General features: G+C 42.5%; 1 protein-coding gene across 5 annotated transcripts in view; it reads right to left on the reverse strand.

Moving 5' to 3' along the window:
* Positions 1–2528: 2528 nt before the first annotated feature.
* Positions 2529–19568, reverse strand: part of LIMCH1 (LIM and calponin homology domains 1) — a 264731-nt gene continuing 247691 nt past the window's right edge. For all 5 annotated transcript variants that reach the window (XM_040418931.1, XM_040418932.1, XM_040418933.1 and 2 more), the window contains 9 exons: positions 18125–18217; positions 16479–16613; positions 15616–15746; positions 13757–13851; positions 10040–10133; positions 8261–8338; positions 8055–8163; positions 5836–5938; positions 2529–4001 (listed from right to left, as the gene is read on the reverse strand). In XM_040418931.1, coding sequence (XP_040274865.1) covers positions 3976–4001; positions 5836–5938; positions 8055–8163; positions 8261–8338; positions 10040–10133; positions 13757–13851; positions 15616–15746; positions 16479–16613; positions 18125–18217 — 864 coding nt within the window. In that variant the 3' untranslated portion in view covers positions 2529–3975. The remainder of the gene's footprint in view (positions 4002–5835; positions 5939–8054; positions 8164–8260; positions 8339–10039; positions 10134–13756; positions 13852–15615; positions 15747–16478; positions 16614–18124; positions 18218–19568) is intronic.

Raw genomic sequence — 19568 nt, forward strand, 5'->3', positions numbered from 1 at the left:
AGCCTGACGTGTTGTCCAATGTTTTATTTAAAAACATACATGTACTATAAAAGCTGTTGCATGTTTTCGGTTTTTTATTCATCTATTTTCCAACTCTTTAGTGTTATATGAACCAGATAGGACATAGGAACCGGACACAACATTGTTCCTCAGTTAAGGCAATATGCACCAAACCAGTATAACGTCACAACAGACAGAATTAACACAGATACAGCGGCTAGCTGACGTTCTCGGGATCACTAAGCATGGCGAGTTCTGATGTCGGAAGAGCAGGCCTGTTCTATTGATGAAGTTCATAATCGTCTGAGTAAATGTATAAAAAAAACAAAAGAACACCAAAAATACGTTTCAATAAGTAATGACAAGATTAGTACTCAACACCAGAAGTACAGAGAAGATTTTATATCACTGCGCCACAAGGATCAGCAGCAGAACGCACACCGATGTACTGTTAGCAAAATATACAAGGCAATAACACACGTATTTGGTAACTCGGACATAAAACAGATACTTATAAGAAGTTCTCAGGAGGATGGACAACCATAAAATTCAGGTGTGTCTGCAGGACGTCTCAATGCCCCATCCTTCAAAGTTCAGACATGGGGGCTGTCTGGTGGGGTCGTCACATTGCTGTAGACTGGGTTATCTGTACTGTGACATGGAAATGGTATTCGCAGATAATTTCCTTTCCTGGACTAATAAAATAGAGGTGGAGGGTTAAAAAAAAAGAAAAAAGATTTTTGGCTATGTAGTCCTGCAGCACCATGTCACAGATATGAAACGGGACCCAACGCAGCTGGACTGTCCGTAGAACCCACCAAATAACTGCTTATTTAAGCTTCTTGGGGCAGTATGATTATACTGGAGCAGTTGGGATATTAACTGCAGTCACAAGTGAATTTAGGGGTTTTGAGTGTAGCTATAGGTTAGGATTTAACTGGAAAGTCCATTCATTCAGAAAGTGTCTAAAAAGAGGCTGTGACGCAACACATACACACCAACGTATCAAGGTAGCTGGTAGAGAACGTAGAAAACTCAATTCTTACAGCGTGCTGGTGAACGGTTTATTAAAGCATGGAATTTCAGATGGTATGTACATACTGCACCATATGTGATAATGCAGGTAAATATTAAACCCCATCCAATATAAAAAGGACAGATGATCCGAGAAGAAGGGAATCGTAGGGCATGTGCGGCACAAACTATAGGAGAATCCAGGTTATAAAACAAGGATTCTGTACTGGGCGCTTTTTCTGAGGTGCAGAAATAAAGTCTACAGACACCATGCAACGTGTAAACATCAGTTATGGAAAACCGGATCCATGCAAAACACAACAGGAAAAAAAATATGAAAAAAAAATTCAATTTTTTAAAATATATTTTTCTTTACATTACAAGCTACAGCTGTATGAGAAGCATATCTTAGACCCCACACTGTCTCCCTCGCCTTCCTTAATAATGTCGCTTTATTGCCCCTGTTGCACCTGCAGGAACATGCAACAGTTCTGCATTTTAAGGCACTATTTGTATGTTGCAATATATATATATATATCGAGTGTTGCAAATGTATCAAACCCATACATGGTGAAGACATAATAAAGAATCTGATGACGAAATGCAAAGTAATCAGTGCTAGCACTAAAATAAATAGTTGCTACCGGCTCGAAAAGACATAGTATTGCTTGTGCAACAGCAGATGTGCATTCTATTCTCTTCCCATCACTGGAAACTAGACATGACGCAGCGTCTAATACACTGAAGACAGTCAGAGGACACGATCGCTGGGGTATCCAATAGATACTTGTGCATGTAGGTACCTACTAGGGTCAAGTTTCGTTACCCTTCTAGATACATCCTTGTCTTTTCAAACCGGCTCAGGATTTTAACATCATTTACAACATTCCGATCATGTGTAATTCCTTTAGAATGTGAAATTCAAGCCGCAAACTAATCTGAGCACTCAGGTTAGCAGTCAAACTCATCTGAGCACTCATGTCACCAGTCAAACTCATCTGAGCACTCATGTCACCAGTGAAACTCATCTGAGCACTCATGTCACCAGTGAAACTCATCTGAGCACTCATGTTACCAGTGAAACTCATCTGAGCACTCATGTTACTAGTCAAACTCATCGGAGCACTCAGGTTACCAGTGAAACTCATCGGAGCACTCAGGTTACCAGTGAAACTCATCTGAGCTCTCAGGTTACCAGTGAAACTCATCTGAGCTCTCAGGTTACCAGTCAAACTCATCTAAGCTCTCAGATTACCAGTCAAACTCATCTAAGCTCTCAGATTACCAGTCAAACTCATCTGAGCACTCATGTTACCAGTCAAACTCATCTGAGCTCTCAGGTTACCAGTGAAACTCATCTGAGCTCTCAGGTTACCAGTGAAACTCATCTGAGCTCTCAGGTTACCAGTGAAACTCATCTAAGCTCTCAGATTACCAGTCAAACTCATCTAAACTCTCAGATTACCAGTCAAACTCATCTGAGCACTCATGTTACCAGTCAAACTCATCTGAGCACTCATGTTACCAGTCAAACTCATCTGAGCACTCATGTTACCAGTCAAACTCATCTGAGCTCTCAGGTTACCAGTGAAACTCATCTGAGCTCTCAGGTTACCAGTCAAACTCATTTGAGCACTCATGTAACCAGTCAAACTCATCTGAGCTCTCAGGTTACCAGTCATCAGAAAACCACATTCTGAAATATAAAAAAAAAAATGGTTTTGTCTCTTTTCTATGCGGCACTTTTTGGAAACAGAGGCAGCTATATTAACAATCTGTCACATCAGCATTCAGTCCCATCATTTGTAGTGCACGTTACGGAAGAGACCAGGCCTGTCCAAATCCTATCAGTGGTGTGCGAAGCAACAACGCTATAGATGTAAAGAAAAGAAAAAAAACTGTCATCCTTGTGCCAAACCCAACACTCAGTGTAAACACAAATCAGTCCATACCTCACTATATAGTGGCCGAAGCACCAATGGCCACTAGCACTATCCTCAATGTGATACCGCCATCTAGTGCCACAATGAATAAATGCAACTGAATATCCATGGATTACTTACATGTAATGCAAAAAATAAATAAATGCTGCTGGATATTAAGTGTATGCGTGTATGATAAGGCATCATTTATGCTAGTGTATGCATTGAACAGAATCTAATTGCGATTACATTCTATGATGAGAGACCGAAACAGGAAATGTATTGTGCTAGAATGTCTATACCCAAGAACATTCCCATCCGTTAGCTGTCTGCAAACTTTACATTTCACACAGATACATCAACTATTGTTTTCAAATGCTGGAAGGACTGTGTCAAAGTGACCCAATATTAGAGCATATATGTATATACCTTGTATGTAAGACTCATGGTACGATCAGTGTTACCTAACCTAAACCTGCCATCTGTGATCACTTACATAGCCCATAAGCAATGAAGGTGCAAACCACTGGACACCAGTAAGCGGGACTTGGAGGGTCCACGTCACAGGTCTAAGCAGTGCCTCAGTATGTCACAACCCCACAATCATTAATATCACGGATGTAAGTCTGGCGGTGTTTGCTGGTTACATGTGCGTATCATGTAGCCCTATGAGTGGATATACAATCAGCTGCACCTTACATAGGATTAAAAGAGGCACCTCCAGGGCACGTCACACCTTCCCACACCAGCGTGCGGGGGAATTTGTAAACCAGGCCCTGACCAAACTCTTCTTGGCAAATTCACAAGATTCTTCGGTGGTGTCTGTTAGATTGAAATCTACTGGATTTGTTTTGCAAATGAAGGTCTGCATATGTTAAGCAAATCATGTAGTATACTAGCAAGCACCACACACAGTTCTCCTTTCTCGACATGAGATGAGTGTCAGAATCTCTGCAGGTAAAAGTGATTGTCTCAAGTCCGCCTTCTTGGGAGAGTGGGAGCTCTTCTCTATGGAAGGTCTTCATGGCTAGTGCTGGAATCACAATGGGGTAGGGTGACCCGCCGCTGGAAGAAAAGATATCTCACGTGAGATAACTGGTATAATTCAGCACTAACTTCCTAATATTTATTAAAACAATCGTTTAAATGAAATTACAGTTTTTCTGGTCTTAGAAAATGATGAAATTTTTTAGCAAGTGGACTTTAAAGGGGTTTAGTAGGAATAAAAGTTAAAGGGGTACTCTGGGCTACAGATGCTGATGACCTTTCCTATGTACAGGTCAACAATGTCACATTGGTGGGAGTGCCGGGTGTCAGCTGTTTTGGGCTTCCTCAGTACAGAAACTATACAGTCTATGGGGATGGGGCAGTCAGTACTGTCTAGAGGGGGGTGCTGGGTACTGCAGCTCAGGTCCCATTCAAGTGAATGTGGGATGAAGTTCTGTATGCTGGAGCTGGAAACTACCTGTACTACTGTACACTGCAGCACCCACACATCGTGTCAGTGCTGAGCAGGGTCGAACTGGGGGCCTTGAGCCGAACTCCCAACTCCTATATCATCAATAAAGTTTAACAGTTTTTGAAGAAATTGACCTTAGTGGGAAGTGATTGGCTCCAATGGCAGCTACATTTTATATTTTTCCTGGATTTTTAGGGTCCACTATAGTATTAGAGCAGGGATGGCCAACCTGTGGCTCTCCAGCTGTTGCAAAACTACAACTCCCATCATGCCCAGACTGTCTACAACTATCAGCCTACAGCAGGGCATGCTGGGAATTGTAGTTTTACAACGGCTGGAGAGCCGCACGTTGGCCAGCCCAGTATTTGAGCATGGGTCCACTAGAGGATCCTCTGGATCTGTAGTGGGCTAGTTCGACCATGTTGGTTGGGTGTCGGACCCTCGTAGATCTGATATTGATGACCAATCATGAGGATAGGTCAACAATATCTGTAGCCCAGAGAACCATTTAAACCACTGGATTAGTGTTAAATGCAGGTCTAACAAATAGTATCCCCATCAGTGATCAGAAGGGGGATGTGTGTCCCTCATTTCTTCTCATATGCTTATCTCCCCCCTCACATCCCACATAGATAAAGGTAACATAAGGTAAAGTTTTATTCTCATATCACCCTGTTCTCTTCCAGATAAGCAGGTACCTGCATACAATATATCACTAGTCAGTTTACATTTAGCTATGAGAATTGATGGGGTACTAGTGAATAATCCCTTTAAAAACCCAAGACAAAGCAATTTTCTCATTCACTTAACAATTGAATTCCACCCTTTAACACAGTTTTTTTTTCTTTTCTTGATAGGTCCAAAATTCTGTACTGATCTCTTGGCTTTTCTCTTAGTGGCTGGGGGTTCGTCTTTCTCATACAGAACTCCAAATCACTTCCAGAGACATAGTTAAATGAAAAAATTCTGTCTACTTGCAGTTACCCCTAGAGGGAGCCTAGGAGCTTTCTGAATACCTTTTATACAATTAGATTAGTAAGAAGATAGTATTCGGGTCACTCTTATCTGCCACCTAGTGGTGACCACATAAGACAGAATTGTATTATTTCATTGCAAGCCTGTGCAAGGAATTTGGAACGCTGTATAAAAAAACAACAACTGTACAATAACCTTAAAGATATTAAAAAATTTATGAACAACGACTGACATGGTGTTAAAAGGTGAAAATTATATATAGGTTTAATATAGTAACTGAACATAAAAACAGTCACACCAGCAGGACAGGATTGTGCTGATCTTGTAGGAGGCAGTGACCAGGTTAGAGGTGACAGAACTGCATGTGTATACTATAGGATACTGTCGTGAAATGAAGGAAGAAACGGAAGTAAGCAGGTGTTGAAAAAGGACTTCTAACAGTAAAAGATACAATCAGACACTCACTTCTGGATCTTGCATAACAGTCATTGCAGTTTAACAGGCCATTGCGGATCCTGACGTCTGTTCCAGTAGTTGCGCTGCCAAGCTGTCCCTTACAGATTCCACACTAAAACAAGCAAAGGATCAATAATGAAATAGAGTCACTGAAACAAGCAAATATATAGCAATCATCTGACCGTCTACCTCTGCTGCTTCATGTACTCTTTCAATAACCCACTAGTAGTAGTCATCTGCAGGAGATGAATGTCCTTCTGAGATGCTTCATGCTTGCAATGTGAGACCCTTCAGCAGAACAGCACTAAACTGCATAGAGATGGCGCTTGGGAACTTTACCCAAAATATATCTTTTTCCAATAAAAAGACACAACGGTTTCCTCAGCTATTGTTTCAAATGCCGAGCAGAGTCTAGCCTAACAGTAAGTGGTAATCTGCATGCGGATCCCCTCAACAGACCACACCATGTACATGCACCCTTAGGCCCCTTTTACACGGGCGAGTATTCCGCGTGGGTGCGATGCGTGAGTTGAACGCATTGCACCCGCACTGAATACCGACCCATTCATTTCTATGGGGCTGTTCACATGAGCGGTGATTTTCACGCATCACTTGTGCGTTGCGTGAAAATCGCAGCATGCTCTAAATTCTGCGTTTTTCACGCAACGCAGGCCCCATAGAAGTGAATGGGGTTGCGTGAAAATCGCAAGCAAGTGCGGATGCGTGCGATTTTCACGCACGGTTGCTAGGAGACGATCGGGATGGAGACCCGATCATTATTATTTTCCCTTATAACATGGTTATAAGGGAAAATAATAGCATTCTGAATACAGAATGCATAGTAAAATAGTGCTGGAGGGGTTAAAAAATAAATAAAAATAATTTAACTCACCTTAGTCCACTTGCTCGCGCTGCCGGCATCTCGTCTGTCCTTCTTTGCTGAACAGGACCTGTGGTGAGCATTCTTTGCAGCAACAGGACCTGTGGTGACGTCACTCCGGTCATCACATGATCTTTTACCATGGTGATGGGTCATGTGATGGGTCATGTGATGGGTCATGTGATGACCGGAGTGACGTCACCACAGGTCCTGTTCGGCAGAGAAGGAGACAGACGAGATGCCGGCAGCGCGAGCAAGTGGATTAAGGTGAGTTAAATTATTTATTTATTTATTTTAACCCCTCCAGCCCTATTGTGCTATGCATTCTGTATTCAGAATGCTATTATTTTCCCTTATAACCATGTTATACGGGAAAATAATACAATCTACACAACCCCGATCCAAAGCCCGAACTTCTGTGAAGAAGTTTGGGTACCAAACATGCGCGATTTTTCTCACACGAGTGCAAAACGCATTACAATGTTTTGCACTTGCGCGGAAAAATTGCGCGTGTTCCCGCAACGCACCCGCACATTTTCCCGCAACGCCCGTCTGAAAGAGGCCTTAGAGTCAGATGACATGTCACAAATTGATGCAATTACAGATGAGTGAATTTTTCAAAAGTTCGATTGAGCTGATTTGCCGAATTTAACAAAAAAATTCGCTTTGTGACGAATTACTTCGTCACAAAGCCCATTTTTGTGTAAGTAGGGAGTGTAATGACAGGGAGCTGCAATAGCGCCGCCCCCGTCATTGTACCCCTCAGATGCCGCGTTCATACGTAGTCACGGCATCTGAGTGTAAAAACTGTGTAAAATTAACAATCAAACATTTTTTTTTTAGCAAACTTACCGCCTCCATTTGCTCGCGACAGGCCGGCTGCCGCCATCTTGCTTAATTTCGGCCGAGATCTTCAATCAAGATAGCGGCTGGCGGCCCATCGCGAGCAAATGGAGGAAGCAAGTATGAATTTTTTCGCTTTTTACACTATTTCAGATTAGATCGATTCGCTTACACGAAGCACGAGGAAATTCGGCTTCGCTCATCTCTAGATGTAATCAATTGCCCTAGTGATGCGTTGTTCATAGTGACATGACCTCTGTGGGCTAGTATGCAGCCACGTGTATATTGGCTAGTATGCACGTATTACACGTCATCGTGCAGAAGTACAAGAGAGTCACAGAACAGGAGGGAATCACAATTATGCTTTTTGGATGGGTTCTTGCTTAAGAACCAGAAAGGATTGGACTTTTCAAGGGTAAACCCTAAAGAACTTCTAAACAAGACATCTTGGACCACGGTTCAATGAGTATTACTTTAGAAATCCCCCCAAAAAAAAAACACAAACCTTGAAGCACTGGATGTGAAAATACAGGCTGAGTGTTTCAATAATCATGGCTGCCCCCTTGCCAAGAGGAAGTCCACATGTAGAGCACAACTTCTTTCCACTTACAGACCTAAAACACAGCAAGTGATGCAGATAAGCAGATCTAAGATGTTACAACAGCTTCGTGTCAAATGACAAACTCTCTAATGCCAAGTTGTGTCTGGTACCTGTTGAGTGACTGGCTCTGTGATGTCGGAGAAGGTAAGGAGTAGCCGATGTCCCTGGGGCTGTCCTGGAAGTCAGATCTGCTTTCCAAGATGAAATACAATTAAAGAAAGAAGCATATTTCAGTACTCACAACTGGGCAACAGGATAACATTTTACATCTCTGTCCTCTTTACTGGTTCAGTGCTCCATGGTGGACTATTCAAGGTAGTCTACTCATAGAGATGGAGCAGCAATGTGCGCTCCTGCCTGTACTCCATGCGCTGCGGCCCCATTGATAAACTGCAGAGCCCGTACTCCGTACACTGCAGAGAGGTCAGCGGTGTACAAAAAAGTGGATTTTAAGTGCACAGGGAAGGGTGTGGTTTAGGGGGTGAAAACTGTATTAAAAATTCAAAATGTATTAATGAATTACCAAAAATTATTATTAGGGACATTTTACCAAAAAGTAAATTAAAAGTTTAGTTACTCTTTAAGCATTATATGACAAAAACAAATAAAATCAATATATCAGAGGCCATGTCTAAACTTTGTACCCCAAATTTGCAATCATATTGCTCTATATTTACATCATATACAAACCAACCCAACACTACTAAACAAGGAGGATATGGCCAAGAAGATGTTACATGAGGTCTTATTAAAGAGCTTACATGTGACTAAGCTCGAACTGCACTACCAGACACTGACCATTGACAAGAGTGGCACTGTTTCTGGATTACGGCAATGGCTCAGGATAGGTCAATATCAGATCGGCGGGGGGCTGACTCCCCACCCCCCTGCTAGCACTGCGTTCTTCTCTTTACAGTGTACCCGGGCACCATCTCCCTTGTTGTGTCAGCGCGGGGTAATTGCAACTGTTCTTCCCATTCAAGTGAACGGGAGAGGAAGCTGTAGTTACACTGCACTGCCGCTACAAGGGAGATGGCACCCAAGTAAATATTAAAAAGGACGAAGAAGCATTTGCACGGTGCCGCGGCACCTTCAAACAGCTGATTGGCGGAGGTGACTGAAGTCAGCCCCCCGCCGATCTGATATTGTGACCTATCTTAAGACATGTAATCATGAAACTAAAAAAAATTGTCATACAAACACTGTAGCTTGTCCACTATATTCTTCCATATACATGACAGCCAGACAGTACAAGAAGACATACGACCAGCTCACAAGTGCTAGTAACACATTATGTTTTCACAAACATTTCATATTCTAAGAATATTACAAGAATATGCTATGGAAATCTACAGGCTAAGGCCTCTTTCACACGACCGTTTTTTTTTCCGTTTTGCGGGCCGTTTTTTTTTTGCGTTCCGTATACAGTCCGTATACGGAACCATTCATTTCAATGGTTCCGCAAAAAAAAACTGAATGTACTCCGTATGTATTCCGTTTCCGTATTTCCGTTCCGTTGAAAGATAGAACATGTCCTATATTTGGCCGCAAATCACATTCCGTGGCTCCATTAAAGTCTATGGGTCCGCAAAAAAACGGAATGCATACGGAAATGCATCCGTATGTCTTCCGTATCTGTTCCGTTTTTTGCGGAACCATCTATTGAAAATGTTATGCCCAGCCCAATTTTTTCTATGAAATTACTGTATACTGTATTTGCCATACGGAAAAACGGAACGGAAAAACGGAAACACAACGGAAACAAAAAACGGAACAACGGATCCGTTTAAAACGGACCGCAAAACACTGAAAAAGCCATACTGTCGTGTGAAAGAGGCCTAAGTTATAGCACAGAAAGTTAGGTCTGATGTAATATGCCAAAAACTCACCTTTTTGGATCCAAGAAGAGCGTCATTTGCTGGACATTATTATTATCCACTCCGTTATTAAGATTCTCCGATAAATGTGACTCTGTGGTCATTCCTGCCAAATATAAAGCGGTTCAATAATCATGAGACAAAGTCAATGATCTGTGAGAGGCAATACAAAAATCAAATGCATGTAGGCGCAATACCACAGGCGAAAAGGTGTCTGGCCGTATTTTAGTCAGGAACATCTCCTACGTGACTATAAGGCCTCCTGCACACGAACATGTGCGCCCGTTGCCGCATTTGCAGATCCGCAATACACGGGTGCCGTTCCGTGGGCATTCCGCATCACGGAGTGCTTCCGTGGGGTTTCGTCCCGTACTTCTGTTCCGTCCCGTATTTCTGTTCCGCAAAAAGATAGAACATGTCCTATCTTTTTGCGGAACGGCCCGATCGTGGACCCATTAAAGTGAATGGGTCCGCGATCCGCTGCGGCTGCCCCACGGACGGTATTTGTGCATTGTGGCCCGCAGAACGACCACGGGGCACACACGTTCGTGCGCAGGAGGTCTTAGTCTAAACTAGATGGGTTAAAAACCCCTTCATTGCTAGCAAGCGAATAGAGATCAGTCAAGCTGCCTTTGGTATTGTTTTTGGTCGCGGCACACAAGCCTGTATGATGAGAATAGGGTGTCCGCTTATAGGAGAATGCCAACTATAATATGACAGACAATAAAATTAACTGTATATAGGTGAAATTATTCAAAGGGTATCAGCGTTGACTCCCAGGGTCTGTGCCTAGGAGGCACCCAAGCTGGATACCCTGAACCAAACCTGGACATCGTCAGTGATAATTACTGGTCCCCTGACTAACATTATTAGGGGTATGGTGATAAAGTGAGGGAGTTAATTTGGCAAGGGAGATATGTTCCATACCGGGTACTAAGAGGGTAACCTGACTATTGCTCCACCCACAGGTGCAGGCAAATAAAAGCTCCCCTAGAAGATGCTCAGGTGGGGTATGTTGGATGGAGCAGTGCATGGAGATGGTGTGCTACTGACTCCATATACCTCTAGTGTGGTGAGAACAAAGACTTCACAAGGTGTGAACTGTGCCTTACTACCAAAAGGAAAAAAGACTGGTGCTGCAGTAAAGCGTATTTCTGTTAACCATTTGTTTCAAACTAAAGAAAGCTACATTCATGTTTGATGGACTTTATGTTGGCTGGAAATAAACTACTGGAGCGTTTGTTTGGTTGAAGAAACCTGGACTGAGAGTGTCTCTTTAATTTCCCAGACTGTTACAGTACATACAGTATACAGGGCTCTGTTTCTGGAACACGGTATGGTAGCAGTATTTAGGCACTGCAGGACTATAGGCTGTATTTTATGGGCACTGTATGGTAGTAATAATCAAAATAATCTAAAGCAGTCATTTTCCGCACTGTCTGGCAATACAAATATTGATGGACGAACATCTGCCCGGGACGGTTGGCGAATGCGATCAAATGTTCGCGAACCGCAAATTCGCGGCGGGTCCCATTAATTTTAATGGCAGGCGAACCTGAAAAACCTTGAGCTCATATTTGCAGCCAAGAAATAATTACTAGAAGTGCACAAATCGTCCCACAACATGGACAGTGACATACCAGATGTATTATTCGAATTTGCGATCTCCATATTTTTTTTTGGGGGGGGGGGGGGCGACTGGTATATCACACCAGTTATAATAATTTTTTCCAATACCGTTTGTCACTGTGTGTAGCAGAGGGAACGCAGCAAAACAGCAAACAATTGCTGCAGTACCCAAATACACTATAAAGAAAGTATATTGGTATATTAAACCCCGCTTCTATCAGTTTGTTTGGGGGGGGCGACTGGTATATCACACCAGTTATAATTATTTTTTCTAATAGCGTTTGTTACTCTGTGTAGCTGCAGTATTGCAGCAGAACCGCTCACCACTGCTGCAGAATAAAAATCCACTATAATATACCTTCTATGTTAGAAAGTATATTATAAGTATATCGCACCCCTCTGTGTATCACACCTATCGATAGCACACCTATACCAATCCTTAAAATGACTTTTGTGGCCCTAATAGCTAGCGTTTGGTGTCCCTAACAGTCTGTCCCTGCTCCACACAGCAACCTCTCCCTACACTGGCAAAAAACTGAATGTAAAATGGCGGCCAGATCAGGTATATTTATAAGGTAGGGTGTGTGTCCATGTGCTGCAATGTCTCAATTGGCTGTCCTGTACCACCTGATGGATGTGTCAAAGTTCTTCACAATGTAAAAGAATATGGCAGCCGCGAATATCGCCATATGTTCGCATGTTCGGCGAATCGCGAACAAGCAAAGTTCGCCGCGAACCGGCCGCCGGCGAACCGCAAGGCCATCACTAAATACAAACGCTAAATGGTGGTATTACTTTATCACTGGAGCTTGCTTGTATTTAGGAACATACATATGGTGGACTTATTAGGGGACTCTATGGCATTGCCCTGAGGACCAGGCTGTAATTTCTTAGAAAGGGTACAGCAGAGTTATTTCAGCACTCTAAATTGATGCTATTTCAGCCACAGGTTAGTATTATTTTACTCTACACTTTCATACACTGGTTCAGCATTGCCATATTCTTAAAGGGGCTGTCCAGGATTTTTTTTTTATTCCTCCCTTTCACCCAGCAGTACCTGTGAAGAGATCTAAACTTGCTTGCTACCTGCACATGACCTAGCAGTGACATACCACAGGGATAAGCTGAGGCCAAGGAGGGGGGGGGGGGGTTAAAAAAAATAAAAATCCTGGACAACTTTGTTAAAAACTGGTGGGAACTTATGCCCCAAGTCGTTTGAGACCCTAGGAACATTGCTGAGAAGAATGAAGTTTTAACATATGCAAATGAGCCTCTAGGAGCAACGGTGGCATTGTCGTTACATCTAAAGGCTCTGCTCTCTCTGCAACTGCCACGCCCTCTCCTCTTTGATTGACAGGAATAGAAAGTGAAAAGTGATCACACCTGGCCCTGACTTCTCCTAAAATCTCGGACTACGTTGTGCGCTTTCCAGCATATGAACAGTACAGAAAAGAGGAAGCAGTTCTCTTCTATAACGCGCCTGCGCCGGATACTGAAGCACACAGCCTTTAGAAATCAGGGCCAGGCGTAATCACGTTTATTGCTGGCCTGTCAATCAAAGCAGAGAGGGTGCCGCAGTTGTAGAAAGAGCTGAGCCTTTAGGTGTAATGCCAACGCCCCCGTTGCTCCTAGAGGCTCATTAGCATATACTAAAACTTCATCTTTCTGAGTAATGCGGCCACATATGAACATGGGGCCAACACAGATGTCTTCAGCTGCCAAGCTCACATGTAACAGGTCAGCCAGTGTCATAGGGACAAAACTGCTGACAGATGCCCTTTACGTTTTTAAGAATAAAAGCTGCACAATTTATTATGTAGAGAAAGCTAATACAAGGCACTTCTTCTACATGATAAATGCTACTTGCCGCAGTGACACAACCTCTTTAAGCATTATTATATACCACATCCTATGATCTTAATCATGGCTTGAATACTGTCCCCAGAGTGCAGACGGTGGATTTTGCTTCCTAGCAACCCCATCATCCACCTGTGACTTTGTAAGGATATCCAGAACCCATTTTTTGTAAATAGGACGTTCACAGCTGATGCATTGTGCCACTGGTTTCAGACTGCCATCCCACAGGAGGACACGGCTTACCTAACGGAAGGTGAAGTTTGGTAGAAGCATTGTGCGGATGTCCTGGCTTTCCATCCGTTTCCTTTTCTGCTGTAGACGCTTCAGTTTCAGTACTGCTGGGAACGGCAGACAGAAAACGTTCATAATAGAAGTAACCCAGAATATGCACAGCCACACAATTATTATACGGGGGCGTTACACGTCTCACACAATGGGTCGGTGTTAGGGTACGTCCACAAGGAGACAGTTTGCCGCAGAAAAATCATAAAAGATTTGTTTTATGCACTTGTATAGCGCTGACATTATTCCGCAGCGCTTTCCAGACATTAGCATCACTCTGTCCCCAATGGGGCTCACAATCTAAGGTCCCTATCAGTATGTCTTTGCAGTATGGGCGGAAACACACACAAACGCAGGGAGAACATACAAACTCCATGCAGATGTTGTCCCTGGTCGGATTCGAACCTAGGAACCCAGCGCTGCAGGGCACCAGTGCTATGACTAAGGGTGGTTGTCCACCAGAAACACGCAAGGGAAATGCATTTAAACATTTTCTAGATGTTTCAAGACTAAATAAAGTACGAGGGATTTTATCTGAGTGGTGAACAAACTTCTATTTTCCATATATCCACTGGGGGCCAGCCCTGTGTTCGTGGACCAACATAGTGGATGGAGGATTTGTATCAGCAGTGCTAACCACTAAGCCACCGTGCTGCCTATCCAAGGTACACAAAGACTTACATGCTGATTTGCCACGGAGTTCACCCTGTGAATTTGGAGCTCACGGTGGAAGTGCTGCACATTTTTTGTTACAGCATGTGAGTGAGATATCTGAAAATCTCATCCACTTTGCTGCTACTGTAAATCGCTGTAGATTTTCCGCATGCAAATCTGCAACAGTCCCATGTGGACATACCGTTAAACTGGACGATTACACCTTAGGATGCATTACACATGATATTGCTGCATATACAAAGGGGGAGATGGAGAACTGGTGAAAAGGAAAACAGACTTAGGATACTTTCACACTAGCGTTCACAGGGTCCAGTAGGCTGTGCTGCGGTTTTTGTCCAGCCGCCTCTTGCCATGTTTGCCGTGCTGCGGCCGCATCTCCGACTCGTGCCCATTAAAGTGAATAGAGCCGGAGTGGACTTCCGGCGGCACTCGTGGGCTAGCGTTAGCACGGATATGGCAGGTCCTTCACCTGCCAGACCCTGCTGACGCTAGTGTGAAAGGGGCCTTAATTGCCACTAGCAACCAATCGGATTCCACCTTTCATTTTCCAAAGGGGCTCTGAAATATGAAAGGTAGAATCTGATTGGTTGCTATGGGCAACTAAGACTGTTTTCCTTTACACCAGTTTTGATGAATCTCCCCTTTGAGTCTCTATGGTCCTTACTAAGGATCCCTACATATTCTGCTGTATGGTGCCTCATAGCAATTAATTGAGGGGGGGGATACTTGCATAATATAGCATGTCACCAAAGTATGACCTCCATATGAAATTGGAACATTACGGTATAGGTCAAGGGTCAGCAGCCTTTGTCACTCCAGCTGCTGTGAAACTACAACTCCCAGCATACACACTTAGCTGTTCTTGTAATTCCCATAGAAGTGAAAGGATGATTCTGGGAGTTGTAGTGCCAGAGGTTGCTGATCCCTGGTATAGGCTGTTGAGAACAAACCTGTATATTATGTCATGAATCCTCCAGTAAACGTCCTGTCTTACACAAGTAAAGTAGATTAATTATGGTATAATACAACATTTTGCATATTTCTTCTGTTTCAATTTCATATAATTTTCAAGATTTCTGCTTCCTGTCAGGGTAATTGCCCTTCTATCCCCACCCTCTACCCATAAGCTGTTCTTGAAGACATACGTGTTCCTTTTTGTTTGATCCTCGGCGGCTCTATGAACAGCTCCTTCTCTGGATAAGAACTGGCTAGTCTGTACTTTGTTTTTGGCGGAGTGTGAATCGTCCATTAGATGATTTCTGTCTGGTGTCCAGGGCTGGAAAAAAAACAGATAACGTTGAACGAGTTGTTCACATGTTCACGTGTTATTGTCTCAGGGTCCTTCCTATTACACAGGCGGATTCCTTCCTGTAACCAGCACCAACAGATGATATAGCAAGTTGATCTGCAATCATCTATAGGGATTGCTCGACCAGCACCTGGATCTGAATACTTTTGTAATTGCAAGTAATTAAAAACTTAGTATAGTGGTTGGGTTATTCAATAAAATGTATATAGGGCCACCTGCTGTTTGTCCTTTCTCTAAATTCTCTGTCCAGCTCACGGAGGTCGAAATACGTGCTCAGTTCCACCATTCAACTGCCACCATCTTCAGCAGAAAGGACACGGCCCTGAAAAAGTGCACACCCCCTGAGCTGCCAGCTTGATATAAACCTAGCAGAGCAATGAAAGGGGAGATCTTTGGATCCATGTGAGGTACAGGGCTGGTTCTAGTTTTGTTAGAAATAGACTGTCATGTATTATATGATGTCTGAATTTAACATTACTTAAGGACTTTTTACTTGAGCAAATAACCACCCAAAGGAACGGCTGTTCACTACTTATGACTGTGCCGCCGTTCATCTCCATTATCTGACATCTCATCCCATGTTTACACGGGGCAACGTGCTGCCAGCAAACAAGTGTAAACCAACACAGAAGACCCGATCAGCTGCCAAACTAATGTCTGCCATGTCTATACAGGCACATACTTGGAGAAAGAACTTACCTCCCCCTGCACTGCTGGTCCTGGTTCACTTTGGTGGGACACGGAATTCCCAGTTGTTTCAGATAAGCCATGATGGACACTGCCGACTGGTGACACGGTCAACGGCAGCACTGTGTCTTCTATGATCTTCCTTTCCTAGAAGCACATACATTGTTGGTTATTACTTCTTTCCAAAGACTCTTTAGGACTGAAGAAACCCTGATGATTCTCACCAAGAAATATGTGTTTCTGTAAACTTACATCAGATTAGTTATCAGAGAAATGCAAGGCTGTTTGGTTTTGGCACTATCTATTCTCAGATTTCGGCACTATCTAATCTCAGATTTCTACGATTACCCATTCTCAGATTTTGGCATTATCTATCTATTCTCAGATCTTTAATGCCATATCCTGCAGCTCCAGTCAAACATGAGACATTTCCAACACAACTGCAAGAACAAGACATTTTCTAACATTATGGTTAGGCTTGTATACAAAATGTGTCTGCCAAAAACAAGGTGTACCCACCTAAAGCCCTTTTGATCTATTAAAACTATGTGCAGGCCTCAGTCCACCTACTGGGAACTTAACAGCGTGGTCTGACCTTCCTCAGAACTCAATTTTTCTCTCAACGACAGGTCTAATATCACACGAATACCTACAGGGGAACAGCATCCCTGTGCCAGAAGAGACCCAGGTCAACTCACTGTTGCCTTATCACTAATGAGACTTGTGAAGTTTATAACATTTCTTCACTCTATACAGTTTTATATTGTTGTACCTTTCACTTGTTTAATGACTTACTTAGGGAGTTCTCTCTGTAGTACCTTTAGTAGTCCCCACTGGCACCAACTTTCTATCTTCCACCAGCCGGGAAGAGGTTACATCACAAAGTTAATACAAGGCACTTAATATTGTATTCTGATAATCCATATTGCCTCCTTTGCCGGCTGGATTCATTTTTCCATCACAATATACACTGCTCGTATCAGGGGTTATGACCACCCTGCAATCCATCAAATGTGGTCGTGCTTGCATACTGTAGGAAAAGGTGGTGGCCTACCTTGTGGTCCCCTTTTCCTATAGTGTGCTACCACAACCACCACTGCTGAATTATAGGGTAGTCAAAACCCCTGGAAACGAGCACTGTATAATGAGATGGAAAAATTAATGAAACCAGCAATAGAGGCAATATGGACAATGACAATACATTAGTAAGTGCCTTGTATTAACTTACTCAACATGATAAATGCCATTTGCTGAAGTGAGACAACCTTTTTAAGCCTTACTCAAAGCCACCGTGTATTGGCTGTAAAGTTAACCATTTGTGATACTTAAAAATAGAACAAATTCTAGAGATTATAGAGTCTGAAATCAGAATATTTATGGCCTATCCAAAGGGACCATGGCGTGCTTATGCGAGTGCTACAGCTTCTTCATTGTTTGATCTGTCTACCTGTTTGCCATCTATTTAATAATGGTGGTGATGGATGTAGTTTGTTTCATTCATCTGTTTGGTGGGGAAGGAGGAAAGAAGGCAAGAGTCGAACTCCCCACAATCTGATGTCCTATGCCTAGGTTTGGCCATCAATATTCTGATCCCATAAAATCCTTTTAATAATGTAATTAATAAATGGTCTACATATTACAGTTCAACCTATAAATACCTCCTCATAGTATTTACGTTCCTCCTCTTCCACCTCCTTCTGAGCCTTCTCCCACTCCTCCTTTAATTTCTCTTGTTCTTTTTGGTATCTTTCCTTTTGTAAAATTGAGACAAATACAATGTATAAGATGACCGGGACTGGCTGTTTGAGATACAAAAATATATTACATATCCATTTATATCAATTACCTCCAAGTTTATTGCTCTAAAAAAAAAACTAAATAACTTCACAGAGTGTTTCCGACGAGGTTTTGAGACAGATCTGGCTGCAGGATTTTCAGCCAAAGCCAGATGTGGATCCACCAGGCAGGCACAGTATAAATGCTTCCTGTATATTCCAGATTCTTTTCAAATCCATTTCTGACTTGGTCAAAACATTCTACAGGAGAATCTGTCTCAAACCTACCTTGTCCAAAATACTCTGTGTTGCCGTACCCTTGCAGATATGATACCTTTTAATGGCTAACAAAAATAGAAGCAATGATGTGACATTGCAAGCTTTCCAGACAACTCAGGTCTCTTCCTCAGGTACGATATCGCAGCCAGAAGAAACAGCAATATATATATATATATATATATATACACACACACATATATACACACACACACACACACACACACACAAAGAACTAGTGTAATGAATAGACATTTCAAACAGAGTATCAAAAAAGCTTGAGAATTAGTTTATAATTACACTGGACAACATTTTTTTTTCAAAAAGTTTTGCTTCCTTGAAAATTTTTGCCCGTTTTGATACAATCGAGGTAGAAATTTTGAGAAACATGAGCCTAAGATGTACTGTAAATCTTACATATATCATGAGTTTAACTGAGCTAAATAGTTGGCCAGCATTGATGGATTCCATTAGCTTTGATAACGCTTTTCCATTGTCGCAATGACTTGGTGAAACCGCTCACCAAGTTCATCATATACTGCACCAGGACTAGCGGGTAAACTTTTTTAAATATGAATGCAGAAAATGAATTTTCTATGACCTGTTGCTCTTTTTCGCTTTGCACGATTTCAGATGGTTGTCAACCAGTTTGTGTAGTTTGGTGCTTGATCGTTGCCAAGGAAATTCTCAGCAACATCCTTGAATTATTTCCAAGAGATTTTCTCAGGCTCTACTAGCAGCTCTTCGAACTGATTGTCATTCATGATGTGTCGGATTTGTAGACCAGCAGAAATGCCTTCCTTAATCTTGGCATTAGTTATTCTTGGGAACATTTGTCTGAAATAACACAAACCTTTTCCCTCCATGTTCATTGCTATCATGAAATTATTCATCAACCTGAGTTTTATGTAAAGTGAACATAAAGTGGTTTATGTGCCACACTTCTCTATCCTGGAGTCAACTGCTGATGGATTGGCCAGTTATTTTGAGTGTAATGTGATTTTTTTATCGCAGCTGTTCCATTCACAACAAAAATCACCAAGTTTTCCTA

The sequence above is a fragment of the Bufo bufo genome, chromosome 2 (genome assembly GCF_905171765.1).
Source record: "Bufo bufo chromosome 2, aBufBuf1.1, whole genome shotgun sequence".
Classification (NCBI taxonomy): domain Eukaryota; kingdom Metazoa; phylum Chordata; class Amphibia; order Anura; family Bufonidae; genus Bufo; species Bufo bufo.